General features: G+C 42.3%; 1 protein-coding gene across 2 annotated transcripts in view; it reads left to right on the top strand.

The window, feature by feature from the left end:
- Positions 1–26,366, top strand: part of LOC120947801 (uncharacterized) — a 125,083-nt gene that overhangs the window by 14,770 nt on the left and 83,947 nt on the right. For both annotated transcript variants that reach the window (XM_040363531.2, XM_040363530.2), the window contains exon 2: positions 14,845–15,330. In XM_040363531.2, the coding sequence (XP_040219465.2) occupies positions 15,279–15,330 (52 nt within the window). In that variant the 5' untranslated portion in view covers positions 14,845–15,278. The remainder of the gene's footprint in view (positions 1–14,844; positions 15,331–26,366) is intronic.

Below are 26,366 nucleotides of genomic sequence, written 5' to 3'. Positions count from 1 at the left end.
ATGGGGAAAAGGCTGGTATTTTAGGGAGCGAGCAATTCAATACATTGGATAACGTTTTTTTTTCGAAAAGCTAACCAAAGCATCCAGAGATGAAATATGTTCCATAATGTTGACGACGGTATGCTATGGTTCTAATGTAAAGTGCAGGAAAGCTGGATGATTCACTGCAGTAAGAGGATGCTTGCGCGAGAGATGGGCACCCGTAGATGGAATACTGGGCACTGAACCTTTGCGCGATAGGGAACCGCTTGCACCATAGTTTGAGCTTTTCGGTGAACTATTGTTGGCTATCGTGCACACACGCAATGGATACGGATCGTACCGTTTGCAGCAGCAGTATCTAGTCGTTTTCGAGCAGTCGTTGCGGTTTTCCCGGTACCCCTAATGTACCCGGTTTGCCTTATCTTGAGCTCGCGTGTACCAGTACCGGCGGGTACACTTTATTCTATTTGTAAGTTCAATCTGGGTGAGATGTGCTTGTCTATAATACCGCACGCTTCAGCACTGTGTAAGCTTTCCATGCTTTTGGTTTTTAAACCGCACGAACTAGAAAAGAAGCATGGTTCACCGAAAATTGCTAACCAAAACCAGCATCAGGTCCATACAACCAGACTCAATCCATCTATTTGAACGTTTTCATGGGGCTCGGCTACACTTTCTAATTTTGCATGATTCGGTTCCAGCGGCAATGCAGTCGTTTAGGTGAAATGCACCACAGGAAGATCTAGTGTAGCTCTTTGTAAAGAAATGTACGGAAAATTACGATCCTGTCATTGTTGGATCGTGTAGCTTCACATGAGCTATCAGGAGGCAACATGTAATTTTTAGAGAAGTGAACTAGTAACTACCTGTGATGCACTGTAGATTATTAAGACAATGAAGCGCTCTAAGAGCTGAGTTTGATCTGGTTTAGCAGAGAATGGTTTGCTCCAGATGTGAGGTTAGTTGTAGCGAATTTTTAGGTGATTGTTTCTGATTTTTTAAATCTTATCCTTATTACACTTCTTCCATGGTATGCTGAGATTAAGTATTTTGGGAAGAGTTTGTACAAGGATGTATACTAAAATCTCATTAGACGGATGTTGGGGTTGGATAGGACACACAATTACGGGGTTTCCATGTCAGGTCACTTAAGAATCACTTGTACACATTTTAGTTTTAGCTGGGAGCAAACATTCTGGGTATGAATCTTTCAATTGGAAAAAAATATTGACAAAACACCGTAATGAGAATAATAAAAAAGATTAGGTAGAGCTTGCTTAACCTATTTTTACTCTGTTAATGATCATTTGGTGCCTACGCGTTACCATCCAACAAACACATTTGGTAACAAAAACGGATTATATGTTAGTGAGTTAGGCATTTCTTATTCAAATTCAAATATTCAAATAACTTAACCTTGTACGTTTATTCAAATAATAGCTTTGATGGTGTATTTTTTATTTCTCCATAGCGTACAGTTTTTTTATTTATATAGTTGTTGCAACCACCAGTTTTGAAGAAAATGTTCGACCCATCATAAATATATGATTGTTGTTCTTTTATTATTTGTTTGTTTATTGCTCTTAGTCCCTAAATCTTAAGTTCGAGCTCATTGTACCCTCAAATTTATTAGAAAATCCCTCTAAGAAGAGGATAAATTAAATTACACTTCTTCAGCATCGTGCCTCCATCACTATTCTATGTTTTCGAAGCTCAAATACCGATTCAATCAATCAACACATTCCACAGTACGGTCACGTGCCGGGTTGCTTCTTTACTGCTCAATAAGCTTGGTCTAGTCGTCACCGATTGAACAGTGTTTGGGTGGCATTCCACTGTGTATGCAATTTAAAGGGCGGGTCAGTTATCCGAACTTCAAAAGGAACAATAAAGCTACGCTTAAATTCGTCCCTTCAATCTTGACCCATACCAAGAAGAATTAAAGCCATGATGGAAAAATAGAGCACTTTTCATGTCTTTTGCTAGCCAAACACTCAAAACCTTGCTTCTAACATTATAGCTTGTTATAGACTAAACATGTTAAAAAATAAACTACGCTTTTATTTGTTTTCTGTTCTTAAATGTAAATGTATTTCAAAACAAAGCGGCAATAATTCAAACAAATCAGTAAACAGGAAACTCGAACGCTCTCTCACCTTGCAACGCACCAAACCAAATGGTGCAAATGTGCTTACGGTGTGCCATTATTTAAGGTTCTTTCGAAGTGATGTGTCTTAAAAATAATACCATTGTATTCTAAGAACACACTGTACAGTAATGCAGTTTAAGCGAAATGCATACAAAAAACGTGACATTAAAAGCTAGCGAACAGAGTCCTTCCATCGCTGGTGGCTCTGGAATCGGTCCGATGTAATGAATCCGCTTCAGTTGAAGTTGCTACACTTTCAACAAACAAACAGGACGATGAAAAAGCTCTAGAGATATAATTAAATTCTTTTCATCGTGGCAAAAAACAATCCACCTTACCGCACAAGAAAAGTTCCGCACAACCAGCGTCCGGCTTAGGAGGACTTCCTCTCTTTAACGGGCTTCATGTTGTTACACGGTCAATCTGTCTCGTTCACTCAGCACTCAGAGTTGCCAGCTCCATGCAACTCAGGCAGCAGTGCAAATAGATATTGCACTCGGCAATGCACGTGTGGCCTGTGGCAGTCATCGTCCATGTTGACCCAAGTGAAGTGTCTTGAGTGTGGGACCTGTAGCCCATGAAGCGGACATGGCAACATAAAACAATGGTCGTTCGAGCAGTACATAATAACGTTCATGCGGGCTACTCCGGCTGCTTCTGCCTTGCTGGACAAGCTTAAGGGCTTTTAAGGACCCATCGCCCCCATTTGCCCATCCATCCTTTCTGCCAGACCGGCAGGTTCTTGCAAGGACATTCGCTCGAACGAATAAGTCGATGTTGAGGATGATGTTGCACGCGCCACCATCTCAGCACCGTCTTTGTAGAGTTTCTTTTTTCCAGAGCTGGGAATCAACTACAAAAAGAAGAAAACAATGGTTTTACTTCTGCTTCTAAAGGCGGGTTTTTTTCAGTTGGGAAAAGTAGTACAAAATAATGCAAACAAATGCCCATCCCAGGGTCGACGAATTGGAAGCATTGTGTAAACCAAATGAGCAGAAGCAAAATACCTTCGAACGGGCAGAGCAGTCACTACGCTACTAATGCTAACTCGGGTCCGGCTCTGAAGGAGGCTGTTGCAAAACCCCAAAACAACAAGACGGAGAAGAGCAAAATTAAGCAGCCAGCAAAAACAAACGGATTTAAAGCGCAAAGTCTATTTGCCTGGCCGCTTTTCGAGCAAAGCTGTAAGTATTACACAAACGAAACCAACCCAGCAACAATGGATGCTGCTTCTCCTAATTGATATGGTACGGATGATGCCTCAGCCACCATAGTGCTCTTTCGGTGCTATACGACCGAAACTAGGGTCGGATAGAACCTTCAGTAGCCGGCTCACCAGTAGTATGTTTTTTGTGTGCTTGTTTGGGTTGTACTATTCACAACACCGAACCGTTTGCAAAGCATTGGGACTGCAGTCGTATACGGATAAGTTTTTCAGGATTTTAGAAGAATAGTATTGAAGAATCAACATATATATGAATTGCCGTTTGTGGAGGACTTTTGATGGAATGATTTCTTTAGCTGTTTTTAACCCATCCTTCTGGATCAGATAGACTATTCGAAGTATTTCCTTGTTTTTGTTTTGTATAGCAATCACAGAAATTGTATTCATACAATTCATTTTCCATCAAAATAGGTAACAGAATTGAACAGAAAGCTTATATTTAATAAATTTTTGTGTAAACGTATAGAGCCGGTCTATAAAGCTTTCGATACTAATTTAGTACCACGCACCCAGAGAGTCTTCAACCCTTGCTACGGGAAGACAGTCCATGTGAGACTTGAACCCATGACAGACATGTGGTTCAGTCTTACAAGTTTACGAATGTATCACAGGACCTTCAACTTAAAAATGATGTAGATAACGATTTGTTATCTCTTAATTAAATATTTCAGTTTTGAAGTGTTCCAGCGTTCTATCAATGAAATCAATTTTATTTGATATTTCTATTTTCTATAAAGAGCGTTTATCATAAAAAAAAACAAATCATAAACGAAAAGCGTGGTTGTGGATGATTTTACACATTAAAGTTGTATGTTCCCTGACCGCGGTTGCTTTACGTTCAATAACGTGCCATAGCAAAATACATTTTAATTTGTTTTATTTCTGCCCACATTCCTGCAACATTCCAGCAAGTGGTACGCAAGAAAACGGACGTATCCATCCCGATAAGATTCCAGTGCTCCTATCATGTTATCTTTCATGGTATTCCCGGCTACCCGCCTTCCATCTTCCACTGGACCGAATGTAGGTATTCGGAAAATTTACGATGATTACCCCAAAGCGCACTGTTTGTTGAGGAATTTCTTTTCGACTGCTTTTCTCAAAAGCGTACGAAAATGAAGAGAGCAATAAAGAATCATCTGATGAAGCTAATCTCGTGGAGCTTTGGTGAAGACTAACGGTCACTCGATAGGAGGGGATCGGGTCCAATTGACTGGCTACCGTATGATGCATTGAGGTTACTTTCCCGATAAGCCAAACTTTTGGACGCAATGGACCGGTCGTTTGAGCAGAGCGATTTTTTCACCTCTCCCCATCACATGCTATCTTCATTCACCGGCAGCGTCGACCTCCAGCAGCAGGACCAGAATAAATGACTCCGACAAAGCGGGCAAGCATATGCGAATCGATGGCTTAAACGGGACAGCCCGTATGCTGCCCGAACAACGGCCACGACGAACAAAGCACCACAAAATATATATATGCATATATCAGATCGCATCGGGGCGATGTGACAAGAAAAATCTTCCCGTCTTCCCAGCGGGCACGGGCCATACGGTACGGCAGTATCAGCGCAGTACCACACTGGGTTGGAATTTCGCCAAACAAATGCTGCTACACGTGCTCGGTACGCTCGGAACGACGCGATGCCCATGCATATCCGATCTGAGCAGATTACGAACATGCTCGGGACACGGAGTGCACCAAAAAATTCTTTATCTGCCAGGCTAACGTGCGTTCGTGCAAAGGTTCGCTCTCTGGAAAGGAATGGCAAAAGAAAGCAGATCCCGGGCTCCTGCACCGGGTTCGTTATATTATACATTCATATCCCGGGTCGAGTCAAGGCGCTCAGAAGTACTTCCGGTTACGGTTGAGGCATTAGATGGCTTTTGTCAATTTATCGGATCCCGCTGTTCCCGGCAGCAGCTCCCCTATAAGGCAAGACATTTTGTGAAAGACGTACGAAGGTGTTTTTTGAGAAGCACCCACTAGCACTCCAGGAAGCAAGCGGGATGAGATAGGAAATAATATTTATCGACCATTGTAACCTTACCGAGGTCCGTTCGATAACTGGCATGGCTCCGAATGGTATTGCTTGTGTGAAAGAAAAAGGTAAACGCAAAAATCAAACCCTCCATGAACCATTCTGCTGCCGATTCTGTTTACAGTGGAACTATTTCGTGGTGGGGCGGGCGATCGATTTCCGAGAAAATGAGAGTGCCCAAATTAGCTTCTTTTATTCATGCCTGTGAGCAAACGGTGAACAGTCCAATGGCCCAAAACTAGTTCCCTTTGGGTTTGGAAGAATGCAAAAGGATCCTTTTGCTGTACCGTCCCCAGGTTGGCGCCCGAAACCAGGAACCTGTCGAGATACACATCTGCTCCTCAGTATGTTTTCCTTTAGTCCTTTAGTGGAATCCTTTAGTTTCCTTGCTCTATTGGTGCAGTAGCAGAGTGGCAAGGCGGAACTCCCGCAGGTGAGTGCTAAAGGGAATCGGTCCACATCCGGTACTGACCCTTTCGTGGCCGAGTTTGCATAAACTGTCATGTTAAACAGATCGTGCACCACCGGGTGTTGGAGAGCTAATAAGTGTCCCTAACGACGAAGCGACCCAAAAAGTCTGCTGTATCGGATACCTGGCACCCCTTTCGACTGGGGTCGCAACTAATGAGCACTATGCTACATATTTCAATAAATGTCAGCCACGACCCTGCTACTGAATGAGACGAAAAAACAAACTCAGAACATTCCCGTCGTTGTATCCTTAGGAGATTGTGTCAGGTGTGATTGAAGATAGGAGTACGATACGGCCACACCCTATTCGCATCTACTCATGCACACATACACACACGTCATGAGCCGTACTAATAATGATTTAATAAAAATTCAAATTAAGCCATTAATTATTCATGAAAACATGAAAGCATTACAATGGCTCGGGAGGGCAAGCATTAAGTGGCAGGCGCAAGTAAAGGGAAGGAAAAATATTATTATTATTTTTATGATCCAACGCCTGTCTCATAAAACGGTGTCTGAGACCCCGTTTGGAAAGCTGAGGGAGTGAGTGTGTTACAAGCGTGCGGCATGATTGAGTGGTTGACATGCACAAATACCATGCGTGAATGCCACACGGGTTGTCTTAAGCGTCGCAAACAAGGCAGCATGTGACGGCTTTTTTTCGCTTTACGTTGGTGTATCGCGTTTTCTCTTGCCGAGTTAAGCCACTTCTTTTTGTTCGTCCATTATTTTTGTTGAAACGAAAAACTTTTCCTCACGTAAAAAAATCCGAGCTGGAAAGATAAAGTGAAGGCGCAAAACTGTTATGAAAAGCGCTCCTTGACGATGAAGGTGGTTTTCACTTTGATTTTCGTGCGTATCCGAAAGAAAGCAAAAACGCTTAAAGAGGGGAAAGGCTTTTCTGCTGAAGATGTTATTACACTTTTATCGTCTCCGTATGGTTGCATGATACCGTGAACTTAAAACTCGACACGTTGATTGATTTAAGGTTACTTTCGCCTTGCGTAGAGCACATCTTTATATCATGTGAAGGTAAAGAACTGGCCGTATAACATCGTTGGCACAACCAATATTGAAAAGGTCGAACGCAACATTTAGTCCAGTGGGCGAACGTTTTATCTGACAGCTCCCTGCTTGACCACAGTGTGTGCGGTTTTGTGGCATTTTATTAGTACGGTAAACTGACCGTTAAGGTTCAGGTCTTGGAAGAGGCTTTCTTCTCAATTGCATTTACTTTTGCACCTTACCGCAGATGGGGTGCGCATTGTGTGATTGATTTTGTTTCGTACTGTTCAAAACCGCACAGTAATTGCCCGAAGTAATTCGATGCATTGGGTTGGACGTCATCATAAATCAAAGCGTCTGATGACTAGTGCGGTGGAAAAAATAACCAACGTCAATTTAATTCTTCTTGGTTACTTTACGCGCATCTACAGTGGTTAATATCAAATAGAACAATCGTGATATGAATGTGATGACTCGCAAACATAAAACTGTCGATAGATGATACTGAAACTGTACGCTAGGTCAATATTTACGTATACTCTGGATTTTAAATAAACTTTAAATGATTTTGCTAATACTGTGACGAAGAATTGAAGACAAAATAACTACAAAGAAATAGCCAGAACTATAAAAAGCTGAGCTAGATGAAGCAAATCTTTATAAAGTATAAATTAAAACAAATATGTATTTCGAATGTAAAAACAAATATTTTTTCCGTCATTAGCGAATATTTAGAACCGAACAGAATTTATTGTTCTAATAATGAGATCCGACCCGTGCTGTGGTAATATTTTACAACCAAAAGTCTGTAGAAAAATAAAACCTTGGAAAGAGACGGTTGGTGGGAGCATTGGCAAAAAACATAAATTTTCCAATATCAAAAACAGTCTCATTAAATGTTACCCAAACCGTGCCGAAGAAACACTGCTTCCGAGTCGTGCACTACCATTCGCTTATCCCAATTCATACCGCGGTGATAAATGGGGATACGGGCATAAAACGGATTTCCGACTGGTCGAACCATTTTGGCATCGTCACTTGAGGCATGTTGGGCATCCCAGGGCGAAATGAGAATTAGGAACGATTATTCCCATGCCAGAAGCAAAGTACTTTGTGGAGGTAGAAACAATGATGAACACATGCTTAACGAATAGAAAATAAATCTAAAAACGCATTAAATCCCCATCGGAAGCTTAAAAGATGCAGAGCTTATCTGTTTCAACGAAAAGCTAACGGTACAGAACTTTCAGAAAAATGTGAAACATCACGAATTGAACAAGAAATCTGCGCAGAATGTTTCACTACACAAAAAAAAATCTCTTCGACGAAGATCACGCACCCGGTGTGGCACATTCAATTTCACGTCGAACAACATCGAGAAGGTAACATTTTTGTACGCTAACCGCCCCACCCCTCCAGCTCAATATTTGAAGAGTGTAACGTTACCGAATAGCACACGGAAGCCAAAAACTACAACCAAAATCCTGCGCTGCCAGCACTAATGCCCGAAACATGACAAAGATGCCACACAAAAAAGCTCCCCATCATCAGCCAAACACAGCGTAGAAATGCGTCCGCCTCACTTATTGAATTTTCCTTTGAAAATAATTCACGATGATAGAGGCAAACAAAACGGAAAAATCAATTTTCGCTCACCGGCACCACACCTTTCCCCCGAACGCTGCACTGCCAATTTTCCCATTGATGGTTTGTTATTCCGTTCCGCTTGTTCAGCTCGTCACACGATGCCATTGCACTAAGCCATCGAATAGCCCGCCTTCCTGTGCTCGTTGTCGCCCGTTTCGGTTACCGCAGCGGAACGGACCATAACTAGGTGCGAAGGGAAAACTGAAGCTAGCAGCCGTGGCAGACTGAAATGAGATACGACTCAGATTTTCCTGATTTTGCCCTTCCACTCCACCGTTTCGCTCCTAAGTACTTTGTCCTCGCTCGAGGAAAAAAGATGTCGTCTTCATCGTGCCTGTCGTCCTCGATGTCGTCGTTCATCATTGCAAGCTTAGGGGGCGAGCCCGCGTACACTCCTTGCGTCTCTTCTCGCGCAAAACTCGCACATTTGTAGCGCTCACGCCCCGGGAAAGCCGGCAATGTGGAGCACGCTTTTACCGCGTTAGTGGGGGTGGAATTGTGTAAAGAAAGCACAATGGAGGAAGCACATAGCACAAACACCCAAGGCTCCCTCGACTGCCACCATCCCTTTTTCCGGCTAAAGCACTCATCAAAACGGGAAGGGAAGAAAGATAATACGGAAAAAGTAAATCTTCCCGTTTACTTTGCCCGATACGTTGAACGCCACCGTCGTTTGTGGTCGTCATCTCAGCCATCCTCGGTTTTCGATATTTTTGTATCACACTCAGGAAGCTTTCGAGCGCACGGTCTAGAGTAGCTTGTAACCGGTACCTTGTTTGCTCGAACACATCAGTTTGGCCCACTGGAGGGCTTTAAGCTTTGAGTTCGAATGTAAGTCGCCACGTAAAAGGTACTCTGTATGTGATTAAATGATATTGAATGTACTTCTAATAGACATTTTATTTATTTTGATATTGAATATTTGAGACACTTATTTAATACCATATGTTTTCATCATTCAAGATGAATCCGAACTACGTACCTTAATAAACAAAATATGTTTGTATCTATCGAATCCATCCATGGAATATAGATTCCAAATTTCACAAATGAATTCTGCAATACCTGCGTACATCAACGAATGTTATGTAGGTGGAAAAAGCTAAAAGGATGTCCGGGAATCAATTTTTATCAATGCTGTATTCCTCTGAATGGATATTCATAATCTCAATTTATCAAATTAACTGTTTCTTTAACCAGAGGAGGCAAGCTTTTGTATATAAATCAAAATCATACTCATTTTCTTAAACTGAAGTGCGAAATACTTTTTAAAAAACATCCTAGATGATCATTAAACCTACAAAATTTTTCAACACTTTCTAAAAATAAAATAAAATATCAATAAATATGCCCATTTATCAATAACCATACGAAAACATGCTACCGAAAATACAAAGTTTTCCATTAGCTCACGATAATGACGTCTAAGTCTGCACGATTGCTTTTCGTCGGCAACATTAAGTTCAGATGTCAAAACAGCACCCCATATGTCATTAGATCGGAAAGACAAGTTACTTTTCAAAAAAAAAAACATCCTGCAAATGTGTCATCACCACTACCAGGAATGCAAACGTTACAGATCTCTTCCGCCAAGAAACCAAATACATCATTGCTTCGTTGTGAAAGAAATGGAAACTGCCACATTTTATCATTTTTTTTTCGTAGAATGTGTTTTTTACTTCCGCTTTTACGGGGTGAGGTTTGAGTATTTTTTGTTCCTTTCGATCGCTCCTTCATAAGACTCTCTTGAACATTTACTATGTTTTTCTTTTCAACGGCTTTGCTCTTCATTTTTTCTGTTTCCTCCATTGATTCCGCTGGAGTGCCTTTCAATTTCAGCTCTCAATGATAAGAAGTTGAAGGTTGATTGGCATGCTTGAAACAAGTGTATGATTGATTAGTTGGTCGATTTTGCTGGACCCTTAGCGGGTGTTCCGGATGGGGCAAAGCAGATTACGGCGGACACGGTTCATCTGCGAACGGAAAGCGACGTGCGGAGTTATAGTAGAAAAAAAAACTTTCTTGCACTTGGCGCAACGTGACGGAGAAAGATAATGCCAGGAAGTACGTAATACCCGGTACCTCTACTATCTCTATCCTACACACACTCTCTCTCTCACTCATACACACACACACCTGGTCATTTAGTGGGTCGAGCGGAAGAAATATAATAACCCAAAACCGGACTGGCTTACAACTCAACCGGAATGGGACGATGAATCCTACATCGTCCACGGTGAGCAAGAGAAAATCGAATTTCCGCTCGAAGAGGCCCGGGCTAAATTATATTAGCACGAGATGAGACTTGTTTTACAAATCAGCAAACACTGGCCACGAGACCCCGGTAGCATGCAATGGGTCGTCTAGTGCTGCCATTCATATTACGACCGAGGTAGGGTTTTTTGCCGTTGCAAATGTTTCCATTTTTTGCTGTTGGTTTATTTTATTCTCCTGAGAATAGCTTTCTTTTGATGGTTTGTTGGAAGAAGAATAACAATAGCGCACAAAAACCAAAAAAATATAAAAGGATCTTGCAGTTATTTGAAGATCTTACCGTGGTTTCATAGATTTGTTTTGGTACGTCTGGCAGACGGATGAGCTACGGATCTTGTTCCGGGGGATATTTCACAAAATGTGGTCATGTTAAATGCGTCATGCTCGAGAAACAACAGGGTAAGCTTACACTATAGGCGCTCAGTGAGGGAAGTATGTAAGACATGTAGGAGAAAGAAAAAGCGAGAGCGAATGAAAAGAATACATAACGAGAAGATTAACAGACAAAATCACGACCGACGAAGTCCGGAACCTAAAGCTTCCTCCGAGCATAAATGGGGTAAATTTCGCCTTCGCCAGGGCAGCCTCTGATAGCAGGTGAGGGAAATTGGGTATTTTGCTCATATCCTTCTCACGACCTGAGGATGATGAAGTTAGAGAAAGGTGGAGTTGAGGAAGCACGAAAACAAATGAAAAATATAATAGAAACATTATCTACGTGCTGCTGGAGGAGATGATCAAATTAGGCGGAAGGTTCTGGAAAGTAGGATCAGCTACTGGGTGGCAGCGGCTTGATCCGACAATGATATTTCACCCTACCTGTCGATGCGAGCCGAGATGTGCGAGATGCTTCATTCACATTTTGGGAACATTTCAGATTTTGAAATGTGCTACACCATGGTTAGCATTGTGCTTTTTTTTTTTTGGCCCCGGGAGAACACATTGGTCGTGGTCGTGCTTCTTCGAACACTTACGACGAATATTCACGTACACGTGCATGTTCCGCTTTGGAACATCGAACGGGCTAAAGCGATTGAGTCAGCGTGTAATGCTTTTATCACCTGCACAATTGACGGCTTTATTGGCGTTGATGGTGCCGAAATCGTTCCGGGAAAATTCATACCCGTAGCAGGATTCCATGCGCCCAGGAAAAGTAATTTTTCACACCCATCACGGAGCGCATTTCTCACGCGTTCGCTCTTGCGCGATTCTCACAATATTTCTCCACCATTTGCGAAAGGTACATGGGAAATGTTGTTTCTGAAACTGGATCGCTTGAAACGAGTGGCACATCGAGAAACCATAATCCGAGCATATGTATGAATAGTTATTGCGAATTTGTGCGCACCCATGAACATGCGATTAGGAGTTTCTTTTCATGTTTTATTTACGGATGAAGATGTTCAAAAGTTAGCATAGTTAACACATACAAATAGCTTAGGGTTGTTGTTTTTTTAATATTAAAAACAGATGATAGGAATTGTATCATGTGGGCATTCCAATGTTGATCAAGAAATACAATTAAACTATCGTCAAATAAATGTTCACAAACAAGTAAAATTTATTTAAAAAATAAAACCAAATTTATACCACACGAGAATGACTCTAGCCAATTCAAATCATATGCTGCTTTTAGAATTATACAAACTTTATAAACACTATCCTTTACTACCACGAACCAAGGAAAATGGACATACTTCAACGTTTCATTTACACGTTACGAGTGCTAATTTGTTACCGAACGCCCACCTAGGACTGTACGAACAAGCAGCGGTCGAGCAGTGGTAATTAAAACTGCTCCAACAAATACACAGCCACAAGATGTGGTACTGTGTTCGGTACGGCAGTACGAAGCTCAGCATTTTGTTTGTATTGTACTGCTATTGAATTCTCCATTTAATTAAACTCAAAAAGGGCTTTCACTTTTTCGATCACCCCCCAGTGCGATAGAAAAAAATACAAAAATTTAATGTTTCCAGCCGCCAAAACCATTCCGTACGTAAATGGCGAAACGAATATTTTAAGACACCATTCCTTTCCTGAACAGCGAATGATTGGCCATGGATGCGGAAGGGAGAATAAAAAAAGAGAACAAATATCCATTTAATTTATCCTTTTATTGCGATGGGGTACGGCAAGGAGGCAAATGGCGAATTTAATTCGAATGGTCAAGAGGGACTTAATCTTAGCCCAAAAATGACGGTTAAATCAGATCAAACCATCCAGCGAAGCGAGCCGAAGAAGCAGACGAAGTCATTAAAATCATAAGCTCGTGAGTGCTGGTGGATGTTCATGGTCCTTCTTGTGCAGTTTTGAAGCTTACTTTGGGCCGTGTTTTTTTCCGAACTCATCCTGCGATAAGCCAAAACCGTCATCTATCCATTTCCAAAAAAAAAAGCGTTTGTCTGGCTTCCGGCGCGCGCGAATTGATAATTCCCTAATTAGCTTGAATAAACTTTGCCGCATTTAAATCGTTTGGCGTAGTGTGGGGAGCAAACGACTAATTATGGATTTCTCTTTCTTGGTTTCGTTTCAGATCCGTGCAGCAAATGGTTTGTGTGTGTGTGTATGTGCGCCATAATGTATAGCACAAAGTGCGGAAGAAAAGCAACCACCATGCTGCAGCAAAAGGGCGATTCGACCGACCGATTCTTGCGGCCAGCTTCACTGCGAAAGGCACACAAATAAACGGGTGAAAAAAGGCACATAGGGAAACAGTGCAAAACAAATTCCGCACCCGAGCCACCCAACTCGTTGACGACTCGCTAACTGACTGAGTGACTTTACTCCGCAGAATTGTACCGACTGGCCAAACCGGTAGATACACATTTGCTGCGGTCCAACGGACATGAAAAGGCATACCACCGGGGTGGGTTGCTACATCTCCCTCCCCCACACTCTTTCTTTCAGTTGGCCCACCCGCCAGCTACCATTTTCATCGGAATTGAGTAATTATGTGCCGCTTAATGCTAAAATAAACACGCCGTCATCCAAACGGTTGCTAGTGCACGAGCGTTCGGTTTCAATGTGTGTTTGTGTGTGAGTTCTGCTTTTTTTTCCACACGCCAGCTCAATCCAACTGTACTGGCGGTGAAATTAAGTACGCGGACGAGGTGCAAACATGGACAACAACAGCATAGCACAGCCAGCTAGTACCACCAGGCAACGCCATTACGATAATAAATAAATGTGTTTTGCATAAACACGGCTCGAAGGGCTGCAAAACCGTGCGCGCCTTCGTAGCAGGCCCACAATGAACGATCTCGTGCTGCTGAAACAACAAGCGCTATTTGGATTTTTCCAAATGCTGTGTAGTTATGTGTGTTTGTATGTGTGATCAGGTGAAATGTTTGCTGGTGAAAAGGATTGCAACAGTACCATGTAATAGCAAGTAGTTTGGTGGGGTAAAATGTTACATCGCACCCGATTATGTAAATTTTCGTTTTTAAAGTGTTCTACCAAGTAACTATTGTTAGTCCCGTTTTGACGTTTTAAGTTACAACTATGTATTCTTTAAAGCACACTCAAACACATACACACATTCCTTAATTTTCATACATTCTGTTCTGCTCTTGAAACGGCCCATTATCAGCACCTCATTAACAGTTTCCCTAGAAGGAGAATTTGCGCTATCGTTTATCCAATAAAGTGCAACTGAATTGTGATGCTAATTGAAATTACAAAATTTAATTTGAAGCGAAAACCCCGACGTTCGACACAAACTAGCCCAATCAGTGAGTGTTGCACGGGGTAGGAAAGTGTGTCGATATTTTCACAGAAACCGGCCACACGTGCTGCCCCTGATTGGCTGCCACTTCGAACGCGTTTGCAACGTTCCGTAGCATCGAAAGCTTGCGCGTGATATTTTGTACACGTTGTATGCGTTTGCCACAATACAAAATGAAACATTTTTGGTGTACAAAGTAGCGGAAGCTGCGATAGTTCCACCTAGCGCGCTGCAGAGGTGTTGCGGAACGTCCCACGGACACGTTCAATCTGACCCCTGTTTTTCATTTCCCAACAACGCTGCCCTTTTCCCCATAGCTAGCTGAGCCAGATAAACATACGTACACAGAAAACAGGTGACATGCATTTAACAGGATAGTGGTGTAACGGGGCAGTGCAAGCAGTTCCAGTTGTACAGTGTGTATGTGCGTGAGTGTGTTTGTGTCGTGTAATGTCGTATAGAAGATCCTATACAAATAGTGCATGAGGGCTGGTGGCAGCAAAAGGGCCCGGAATACTCCCACCGTACCTTGTATAAACATCGACCTACCGTAGGGAAAGCGTCGGAAGCGGAGACAGGAAAGTGGCAGGCTAGGTTGACCGATCCTGCCACATCGACCAGTGCACCCGGTCAAACGGCAGCAGACACACACACAAACGCGCGCGCGATCGACGAAGCTTTCAGCAGCCGTTCTATCGTGCAGCGTGTAGGCAGCAGCAGTTGGCGTAACGTACGAGACACAGCCCGTAAAATGGATTATTGGAAATTAATTGTTCTAATTATATCAGCCATCTACGTGAAAGGTAAGCAACATAAAATCACATTAATTTGCTCATTCACCCTGCACCTTTGGGCGGGCATTGTGACGACAATGTTCCGGGATTGTTACGGTTGAAACACATCTCCAATGAGGTTGATGGGGTGAGGTTTACATGTAAAATATTTTTGCCCAACAGCTACAGTAACGACCATCCATCGCCCTAGATGACAGGCTACATTTAAAACCGTGCTGCAGAACCATTTCTGGATTGAGGAGAAATGTAATGTAGGAAGAATTCATTCTAAAGGATTGCTACATTCTATAGGGTTCAAGAATCGTTGCTAAACCAATACAGCTTGATCGTTAATGTTTCTCATCAAAGGATGAGCAGTAACATGTATTCTTGAACAACATGAATCTTTATTAAATTAAACCCTTTTGATTACATTAGCCGGTACACCCGGAAGTCAAAGATGGAACTTCATATCGTTTTGAAAGATGCAACATAATGCGAATGCATGCAATTATGTGGAAGATGCATAAAACATCCGGTATTTAATCCGTTGTTGATACAATCTCATAAAACGGGGGTAGGTGTTATCGAAATGATGAAGATGCTCCAAGAATTAATTTGCCATTCATTAGGCGTATTCCATCAACTAATTCTTGATTTATTTTTGTTATGTTCATAATCGGTATATTGGATGAAAATACATAACAAATGTTTGCAATCACTAAGAACACAATACATCTCATTCCGTTTGAAAATTAATTAATGGAGGTGGTATCTGATACTTTATTCTAACATATTTATTACTAATTATTCATTATTCATATCGATACATACGTTCAATATCTTTCATACAACATTATCATTGCTCAATGAATCCTTTTGTTTTCCACTTGAAACTATAATCCGTATACTCTTCCCATATGAATGTCGTTCACACTGTTTAGGATATTCACGCTCGTAAATATTACACTTAAATTAACTCGACCATTTCATTTCCCACGCCCGAGCACGGGCGGTGTTTTCCACTCAAGCGAACATTCTCAGAAGCGTTACGGATAGACGGAGAGGCATGAGAATAGTTATGCCTTCCTTTGCCATAGAGTACTAAAACACGAGGGAACGGAATGTCAAAGGAATGTACCCTTGGTGCACTGGATAGCACCGATCCCTTCCACTAGCTTTATTCGGAAGCAGATCCTTTTCTTTGATGATTATTATCGCTTCTCGGTTGGAGCTTTAACCGATGGCTGAACACGCGGATTTAGGTGCTCGAAACGAAAGGAGAATATGTAATTTTTACACGAAATTGAGTCTGTCCATTGCTGGCAGCCATGGCAACGGATGCTCCATTACGTACCGTGGGCGATCGGCATCCGCAGGTCGGTTTTGCCATAAATGTAATGTGACGGTAGAAGACGTTATCGTGCCGGTGCAATATCGTTAAAATAGGAGGGACAGCAACGAAACGAATAAGAAGAAAAAAAACACTACACATCCTCATCCTGTTCGAGAGAAGCACACGTGAAACTGCGATCAAAAGCGTTTCTGCTGCCCACCTTCTGCCATGGGCGGTAATTATTCGCCTCGAATACCATTTTTATGGGTCGCCAGATAACGGCTCGAGGGCTTCCTCCTCTCGAGAGGATTTGTTCCGGCGACCGTCTGTCCCGCTCGCCGTCTGGAAAACGGATTAGATACGGCTCCTTGCATCGGACGACGCTGTGGCCACTTCAGGGAGAGTGCTAGCCAGTCCCCGGGCGATCGTATCTGTACGACAACGGCTAAGAGGATATAGCTCCATACACCGTCAAACAGCCACACGGGAATGGTCAAGCTCGAGTGGTGCTTCTTTAATAAATACATTCAGGATAAAGAAGCCTAACAGCACTAGCAAAATGTGCCTCATACTTGCGCAAAACTTTCCTCCCAACTAAACTTAGCCTCCGGGAGTTCGTTTTGGGGTGGGTTATCAAACCTTAATACGTTTAACGTGACTTTAACGGACGTTTCGAGGCGATGGGATGGATCGTTCCCACCTTTTCGAGTGGCGTCGTAAACATTATGCGTTCAACGTCCTGGGAGAAACTATGTTATTTGAATTTATTGGAGCTTAGCTAATAGATGTATTATGTAAAAATTATATATTTTTTTGCTAACTATATGATTATGAGCAAATCGTGAGATTTGCTGTGGTATAATTAAGTACAGCAAATTTTCAGATTCATATTATGAATAATTTTAAAAGTGTCAACTCATTCTTAATTGAAAACAATTACAAGAAGTGCACAATCCCAAACAAATTCCGATAAGATGATAAGTGTCATGTTTTGTTCATTCCATGAACGATAACATAATTTAATCAGATGCTTTCAACCACACACCAACGTCGTGCTGGATGAAACCACTATCCACATGCAGCAACATGCCACATTATAGACAGTAATATGGCTCTGTTTAAAGTTTTATCGTCCATTTTGGGGTCTACTGGTACGACCGCAACACACTATCACAACATATGAACAGTAAAAAAAGTAACCCCTGGTCAATATTTGAGACCTTTTTGCTTGGTAGTTTAGCAGCTTGCCAACAGTGTTGAGCCTTTTGACCGACGCCTAAGGTTAATCGCAGACAATTGAAAATTTGATGTCACTCCAACATCCGGCAGCTTAAACGTCAAGCATGTGGTCATGCTGGATGGACACTTTGCAACCGTCAGAGCTCGTAGGCACGGCTAAGCGTGTATGGCAGAGGACAGAAGATGCTGAAGCGAAATATACTATTTATTATCTACTTGTGGCAAGCGCATCAACCCGAACGTAGCTGGTGGGGGTTTCACATAAAAGCTACAGGCGAAAGGCTTCTTATACGGAGTGTAAGCTGTGAAGAGCTGCTTTTATTTGTTCAACCCATGTCTGCTTTTCGTCCTTTCCGTTTGGGTTGGCAGACGACCTACGGCCGAGCTTTGTCATGAGGCGTCGACACACGTTGAAGGCGATTCTCTTTCGATGTTTACCGAAACGGTACTTGTATAACAGAAAGTAACCTCACCTGAAGGTTGGTTGTGATTTATCGACAACTTGTTCTAGAACGAGTGTTTAGTCTGTGATCATGTGTCTAGAGTTTGGTTACTGATTTTATTTCGTATAAAAAGGATAGGTTGTTTCTAACAAACTTGCAGATAACATTCGACTCATGAGCATCAGCATATGTTGAAATTGTACAAGTTTAAAAATTAGTTGAAAACACTATACAAAACACAACAAATTTACAATTTTTACACTCATTTCCATACTGCTATAAGTTTTCATATTCAAAAAATGTATTATATATAATCAACAGGATTGTAAGGTACAATTAAAACAATTGCCGTTAGCAAGACCCGATGCAAAGCAATATTCATGAACATTGAAGCTTGAAGTAATTATGTGAAGTATTTTCGTATTATATAGGAGAGTAGTGTGTATCTTAGTAATTTCTTATCGTTACTTTAACAACTTAAAAAAGAAAGAAACCAATTTAATTTTTATTCAATACATATTATACCAAAACAACTTCTACATCGATTAAAAACGACTCGAAAGACTAGTGCAATTGGTACACTCCAAAAAAAATCTGAGTATAGCGTTTGTTTTAGAAGCTAATGTTAAATTAACAATTCATCGATGAACAAACATGCTTGATCATGGTAACGAGCAACACGTTCCATCAGCATAAGAAAATATGTTCACTAAAAAAATCGAAATTCGAACAGGATGGTATAGAAGCAACAAACCCACACAGGCACAGTACATCAATTTACAGGATTAGCATAATTTTGCCGAGGGAAAACTTTCCGAGGACGTGATTGTAAATGACAGAGATGAGTTGGGCAGGATCTGCATGTCTGCGTCGAGATGTCTTCACCGCGCTCCTCAACCATACCCTTCGTAATGTGGGTAATCACTACCACCGGAGTTCGTGTGCGTGTATATACGGTTTATTTTACGATGATGATGATGTCACTTCCAGATTGTGAATGTTTTACAGTCCCTGGCACGGTACTGCTTTCCATAAGGAAGGTAAAGCAAAGTCGAAGAAAATAAAGCAACAGCACTAAACTTATTCCTGCTAGGAACTTACCTAAACGCATTTCTTTGGACATCCCTTTGCCCTTTACTCGACCCTTTTTCTTTATTTCTGTTCGTTTTGGTTTTTTTTTGTATTACTAACCACAACCCACAACCTCAGTGTCAGGCGACAAACTGACACAATTCCAGACAAGTTTTGTGTCTTTCGCCATAGACCACCGGGTGCTGCGCCGAAAGGTTTGTGTGCGGGCAATCACGGACTTGAATTAGCTCGTTTGCATAACTTAGTGCATCTGTACATTCGGTACACTATTGCGTTGAATGGTTGGCAGAAGTAAGAACCCATTTCCTCCATTGCAGCCCGACGGCTCCATTGCCTTAAACGGCACACGGCAGAAGCAAACGACCAGTCGTGGATACTATCCAAAAATAAACGAAACCGGATAACTCCAATCGGCTATGATGTGGTGGTGAGCCGAAAACTGAAAACTTTAAACAGTCACCCGGCAGATAACTGCGGCAAGTTTTCTAATTATCATACACCGAGCAGAATTCAACTTTTGCCCTATTCTCTCTCTAGTGGTTTTCGTCGCACCCTCTCAATTTTTTTATTGCTGGAGCAGAGACGGACCATCTTTACCATTGCAGTACATCCGCAGCAACATCGCCGCACCAGCACATTCCGACCTAGTTTTTCTACCACGTACGCTTGCACGAAATCAACTTAAATGTATCGGATTTTGGATTCAGGCTTCCATTTTTCATGCCAACTTGTCGGAGCGTGCTGCCAAAGTTAAGTGCTAATGCAGAAACGGGCAGTGAAAAAGAGAGAATGAGAGACAGAGCGTAGAGTAGGTTCCTTACGGTTATCCTGCATATGTACTTGGGTTTCAAACCTTTTTATTTTCGTGTGATAAAATTTGCGGAAACAGGCACACGTGGATGGTTGGAACGTGTTTTGCTGCATTGCTAGACACCGAGGATTGCCGAGGCCAAGACACAAGCGATTCTTTGGAAGTGATAACTCTCCCGCATATCCAACAGGGAACCTGGTGAATCTTCATGAAGATAGTGGCTTTTGGATGTGCCCAGCCGACGAAGAAGTTTACGCATCTCCCAAGTGTGAACACACGACCAAAGTTCTGGGGCAAGTTTAACCCCGTACCTTCCGCCCGGTATTGCACGCGTGCTACGTGCTCAGCTTCTTTTCGACAGCTTAATGCCACACAAACACACACTCTCACACACTCCCTCTCATGATGGGTGGTATGAAATCAACTTTTGAACATTGGAAGCGAACGTCGTCCAACATCTTGGCTAACAGGGAAATACGAACGGCATACAAAAACGCTCGACAAAAGTATCCCGAGACGCCGACGGTTGGAAAAAGTTAGAGATAATGTTCATTTTGATTTTCGCAGAACCACGGACGACAGGAAGGCGAATAAGTTTGGACAGTTAGGGCTGTCATGAGCTAACGTGAGTGAAGACGCGCGATGCTGCCGGTGCTTGTTCGGTGCTCTTTTCGTCGCAACGAACGAGCGAACATGTTCTCACCTTTCCACGTGTGCGACACAAAACCACCATCACCGTCGTCCGCCAAAAAGGCACGCAACATATTTGTCTTTTCTCTGGGGAAACTCTCAAATCTCACACCTTCTGACTACGTACGAGTAATCCTTTTTATCCAGAAAACAAATCGCAAAGTTTATGCATGTTAGGCGAATTATGGGAGTTTAATGTGCTGACATTGTCGCACCCTTTGGTCCCAGATACAGGGTTTACCAGCATAATAAACAACTGTCCACTTGTTTATAACAATAGTCGTTTTGAATAGACACCGCTGTGTACCACTTGCTCACACGTCAGATGGTGTAAGCTACTCTGTCCAATTCAATAACACAATTTTCGCCTTCGATTGCACAACGGTCGGATTCGGCACGGTTTCATGTGGTTGTTGTATAATTAACAAAATTAATGTTTTGATTTATTGAAATGTATGGTTTATACTGCATATTTCTTGAATAAAAGAAACGTGTTTGAAAATGTTTTGTTTTTGCAAAATTTGTCAAAACAAAACAAACTGTGCCGAATATGACAGTTGCTTATCGAAGGCGAAAATTGTGTTATTGAAATGGACAGAGTAGCTTACACCATCTGACGTGTGAGCAAGTGGTAGACAGCGGTGTCTATTCAAAACGACTATTGTTATAAACAAGTGGACAGTTGTTTATTATGCTGGTAAACCCTGTAAAAGTTGCTGGTTACCTGGGGGATAATATTCTGTAAATATGAGCAAAATTTGGACGGAAAACGTATTGAGCATCATCGTACCATAGCCTGTGTGGATATTTAACGTACAAAACAAACATTTCTACGATTGATCGAGTACTGTAAGCACTGTCAAAAAACTACCGACAACGGATGTGGTGGTCTGGTACTACAAGCGGAGCGCCTGTTAACATTCCTAAGCATTTCATGTTGCTAGATTGAAGGTAAGATCGCCATTCTGCTGACAAAATGCCATCAGCATGTAGTTTACTGGCACGAAACGGTGCTACCTTGCACGCTCATACTAAATTACAAATACATACTTCCAAAACTTCTCGCATGCAAGCTGCCTCGTTTTGATCCAATCGGCGGGTGACCGATACTTGCCACCAGGGAAAAGCAAGGCATTTAAAGGCACCAACTTGGCAACAAACTGCTCAGAGCGGGCAGGGGAACCTCATTTGCATAAACAAAGGGTTCTAGGCACGATAATCGACACGGCTGCGGAACGAAAACGGGAACCAGGAGCCGTAGTGTGTCCTACCACGACCGAGCCGTACCAACTCCGTAAACTGCGCATACTGGAAAGTGCATGTGCAATATGCTACATAGGGCAGTGGTTGAAAACGACAGACAAGGATAGGAAAGATTCGTGCAAAGTACAATTTCCTTTCCTGAAAGCTGCTACTACCGCACAATACTTAAGGTTACCCTCGCATGACTTACCTGCGTCTTCCAACCCGTCCGACCAATACCCGGCCCTGGAAAGAGTGTCCGCTCAGTTACGCTAAGTGGAGCTACTTCCGGTGCAGTTTGGTGCACTCTTTCCCCCCTCGGGAGGGTGCCAAAAACCTAACCGAACGCCTGACGTACGAGCTGATGGGAACGTAATTTACGTCCAGCTCCTCCAAAAAACTATACCGATTCAGCGGGTGAGCGCGTTAAGTTCGCGACAGGTTCGTTCAATCCTCGTCGTCCTCTGTACCTTGAATAGAGGTGAATAAAAAAAAAAGTACAACATGAAGCGGTCGGCTACAGGAAGCTTTCTACTATGGGTTCGTGTTACGGGTGTGCGCTGATTCTACTTTATTTTACTATAGTTTCACCCAGTGTTGGCACGCTTCGATGTACCATTGCCAACGGAAATTCGTTCCGTTGTGGGCCCATGGGTGTGGGTGACTTTTGGGTAGGAAAGAGGGAGGAAAAACGCAAACCCGCTTGATCGCTAGTTCATTACGTTGATTAATAGTAACGCTGGTGGTGGAGCGGTTCAGCAGATTTCGGTAGCATGTTTATGCACGCATTTATACAGTGGGTGGTGGATATGTTGAAGCGAATGTCGAAAATAAAATTTAAAACATTCGTAACTATTTTATTCAACATCAATGCCAGCTTTGAAGCATTAATAGTCAACAGACACAAAGCTGTGATTTGAGATCTACTAATTAAATAATTCAGTGAACAATTGATTGTTTACACCACAAGTGTTGTTTAATAGTTTACTAATATCTAATCTACACAAGTAATATGAATATTACTTCCCACCCTGTATCTTAGTGTTTCGTTTAGTATTCAGTACTCAGTGCACAGAACGCAGCTCAATGTGATGCTTCATTCAGTTTCTAACAAGTACTACATGCACTTCACCGAACTGCTTGAAAGTCCGTCGAAGTTTCCTCGAAGTATGCGTTGCTAGGAAAGCGCCCGGAAGTGGCCCGTATGTTTCTTCCTCTGCCCGAACACGATCAGGTAAACACTAGTTAGCGCTTGTTGTGCGAAGTTAATTAGAATATTGAATTCAATAAGCACCCATCGGAGTGGCCCTACGCGGCACAGATAGATCGAAGCGGAGCGTGGGGCAAGGAAATCGTTAAAACAAATAACAGGTTTCGGAAACGACGACAGGCGTATCCTGGCTAAGATTGGCGGCCGGATGTTTGGACGTAGTGTGGCAATATGCCGTACTGACGTTGGAAGGATGGAGATGCCGCCATGTTAGCCAATTACGTAGTTAATGATGGGTTTGTAGGGTTGGTAGCCGAAGGTTAAAACTATGTTACAATAATTGACTAGTTCAGCACCTCCGAGACGCATGCATAGTATACGCTTGATGAAACTTGGACGAACTAATTTCCATTAGGTACTACAAGTGCATTTTTGTTTTGGTTAATAATAATTGTTATCTTAGAGTTTCCCATATTTTGCATAGGTGGCTATTAAAGTACAGTGAACATCGGCATTCTTCTACCTTGTTTAGATAAAACGAATGCGACTGTGAACTGTATCCTGTGCATGTCAAAAGGTTTAATTAATTTTTAATTTTCATACATTATGTACACTATTTCGTGTATCATTCCAATAATCATAACAATCATCGTTATGATTTATTGCCTTCGTAACATGATTGTTGGTCGGAAGATCTTTTTTTTATTATAAAAAAAATTGTCATCATTTCCCACATTAAAAAAAAAACAATGTTGCAAAGATAAATTGTAATAGATTAACGACACATAAGGAAGGGGAATCTAATATTCTTACACCATAATTGAACCATTTGCTGGCTACGTGTTTTGCCAAATCCGCGTCTTAATAGGTGAGGATTAGGGAGAGAAATGTCAGCTATTCATCAACCAAAAGCCAACCGTACACGGCAAAGGAATGAAGCATTGGTTTCCCGCACCTACACACCCTCGGGGTAATCGCTAAACGTTGCCCCAGCTAAAATGGAATCGAAGAAGTATCACCCAACCGTGCCCGTGCGAATAGGCCAAATGATTTAATAATGTATTTATTCATAAAATCATTCACAGCTCCGCTAGAACGTCATCGAGTGATGACGAAAACAAAATAAAGGGCAGCGGCGTTGGCACAAGACAGAAAATACAGCATACAGCAACGTCGACACGGTTCAGTAGCACACCGGAACGATGAATGCCAGGATAAAAGACCAAATGACGAAAAAAAAGCACGGCTAGACGAACGAAGAACATTCTGCCTTTTCTTCCGCCTCTCGTCGGTAAAAAGAACCGGCAATCTTTTTTCCATACCAACACACACACACATTCAAACACAACGTCTCTGGTTCTCAAACAGGCTTCTTCAGGGTGAAGCGAATAAAAATGATCCAGCTTCTGGTGAAAGTTCTTCGTTCCCGGAATTGTTCGAAGTCGAGCGTTTTGTTTGGTTGTTTTTCTTTCCCTATCCAACCTCAACATTGCTGTCCTCCTACCGATTTGTATTATCTGAACGAGTTTTATGCCTTCCTTTTCCCTCACATCTCTCCCGTTTGACTCGTTGCTCGTTGGTTTTCCATTTCCCGATTCGTTTGTCATCGGTATTGCAAGGTTACGGTTGCGGCGCTTTCTTTCGCAGAAGAATGAAATACCTAAACCAAACCTAGGCTAGGTTTCGGGAGAGGGAAGATGAATCTCGCGATGAACGGGGATAGTGTGGAGGCTGGAGCGGCTTAAGTCAAAGGACACAACGATGAAGATAATGCCTTCAATCATGTGCTTGCTTATTTCCTGCTCCATGTTGCTCTGCTCTACGGCACGACAAACCCCCAACGACGGCGGGAGGAGGCACGCTTCATCCTGCGGATCAACCCCGGCATCGGCAGGACATTTTATCATACTTTTTTCGCCTTTCCGCTTCGTGCTCTCCACGGATAGACAGAACAGGACACAACACTGTCCCTTTGTTCTCTGCCCGTTACTCCCGGGCGATACAAACAAGGAGCAATATCTTGGAGAAACAGTCACCGGGTAGAGAGATATAAAAGGAGCATCAACCGCCCAAGCAAGCATAAAGAGCGGAAGATGAAAAACAAGTTGGAAGCAGCAGTGCAAAAATGCTTACCTTGCAATTACCGGAACGCGGCCTGCCGATCGGTCTCGATGCCCCCGGGACGTGTTCGGGTGGAATTTTGTGCGAAAAGTTTCCGTTGGCATCGAGCCGGTTGACCTTTTAACAGGCACCTTGGCGGAGATGTTGCTTCCTTATCAGCTTCCTGTGGCAAAGGAGTAATTTTTAAGTGCAAAAATGGTTACCACGTTCGTTTATTTTCCTAAGTAGAACGGATGGATCGATTTCGTTTCCACTTTTTTATTGTGTATTTTTTTTAATAAGTTTATCTTTGGCTGGTGATGATGGTGTTCTGCAACGAATACAACTTGTATGTTGCATCATATCTAAACGTATAAAGAGTGACGAGTCAAACAGCCCAATTTCATATTAATTTCATTATTCATATTTACTTTATTTATTTATTTAGTTAAAACTCACTTGAGATAACCAACCACTTTGCAAAAATAACCCATACTTTTGAATTTGCATGAAGCAATAGAAAAAATAAATGTAAAATGAAAAATACCAGCAAAAGCATCATATTTCTTCTAATCTCAGATTATGTCAGCTCCCATTCGCACGAAACGAAGCACAAGTATTCACACAATGACGTACCGTGTTTCGTGTTAGTTCGGGTTTGAGCCATTGGGAAAAGGTGCTAATGGCCACACATCTAACCTACGGCGTACAATTCACCCACACCACTCCCCAACCAGCCCACCAGAGCGCGTCAGTTACGTTTCTAGGCCACGGTGTCGCTCGTAAAATCACTTACCATCGCCGGAACGCATTTACACATCGTCAAGCGCATCGCTGAATATCATTCGAAAACACCGCACCCGAACGCGTTAACCTTAAGCGGCGGTGCGTACCGAGCCCATT

The sequence above is a fragment of the Anopheles coluzzii genome, chromosome 2 (genome assembly GCF_943734685.1).
Source record: "Anopheles coluzzii chromosome 2, AcolN3, whole genome shotgun sequence".
In the NCBI taxonomy this organism is placed as follows: Eukaryota; Metazoa; Arthropoda; class Insecta; order Diptera; family Culicidae; genus Anopheles; species Anopheles coluzzii.
The sequence above is the reverse complement of the archived record's forward strand: the minus strand, read 5'-3'. Positions and strand labels throughout refer to the sequence as shown.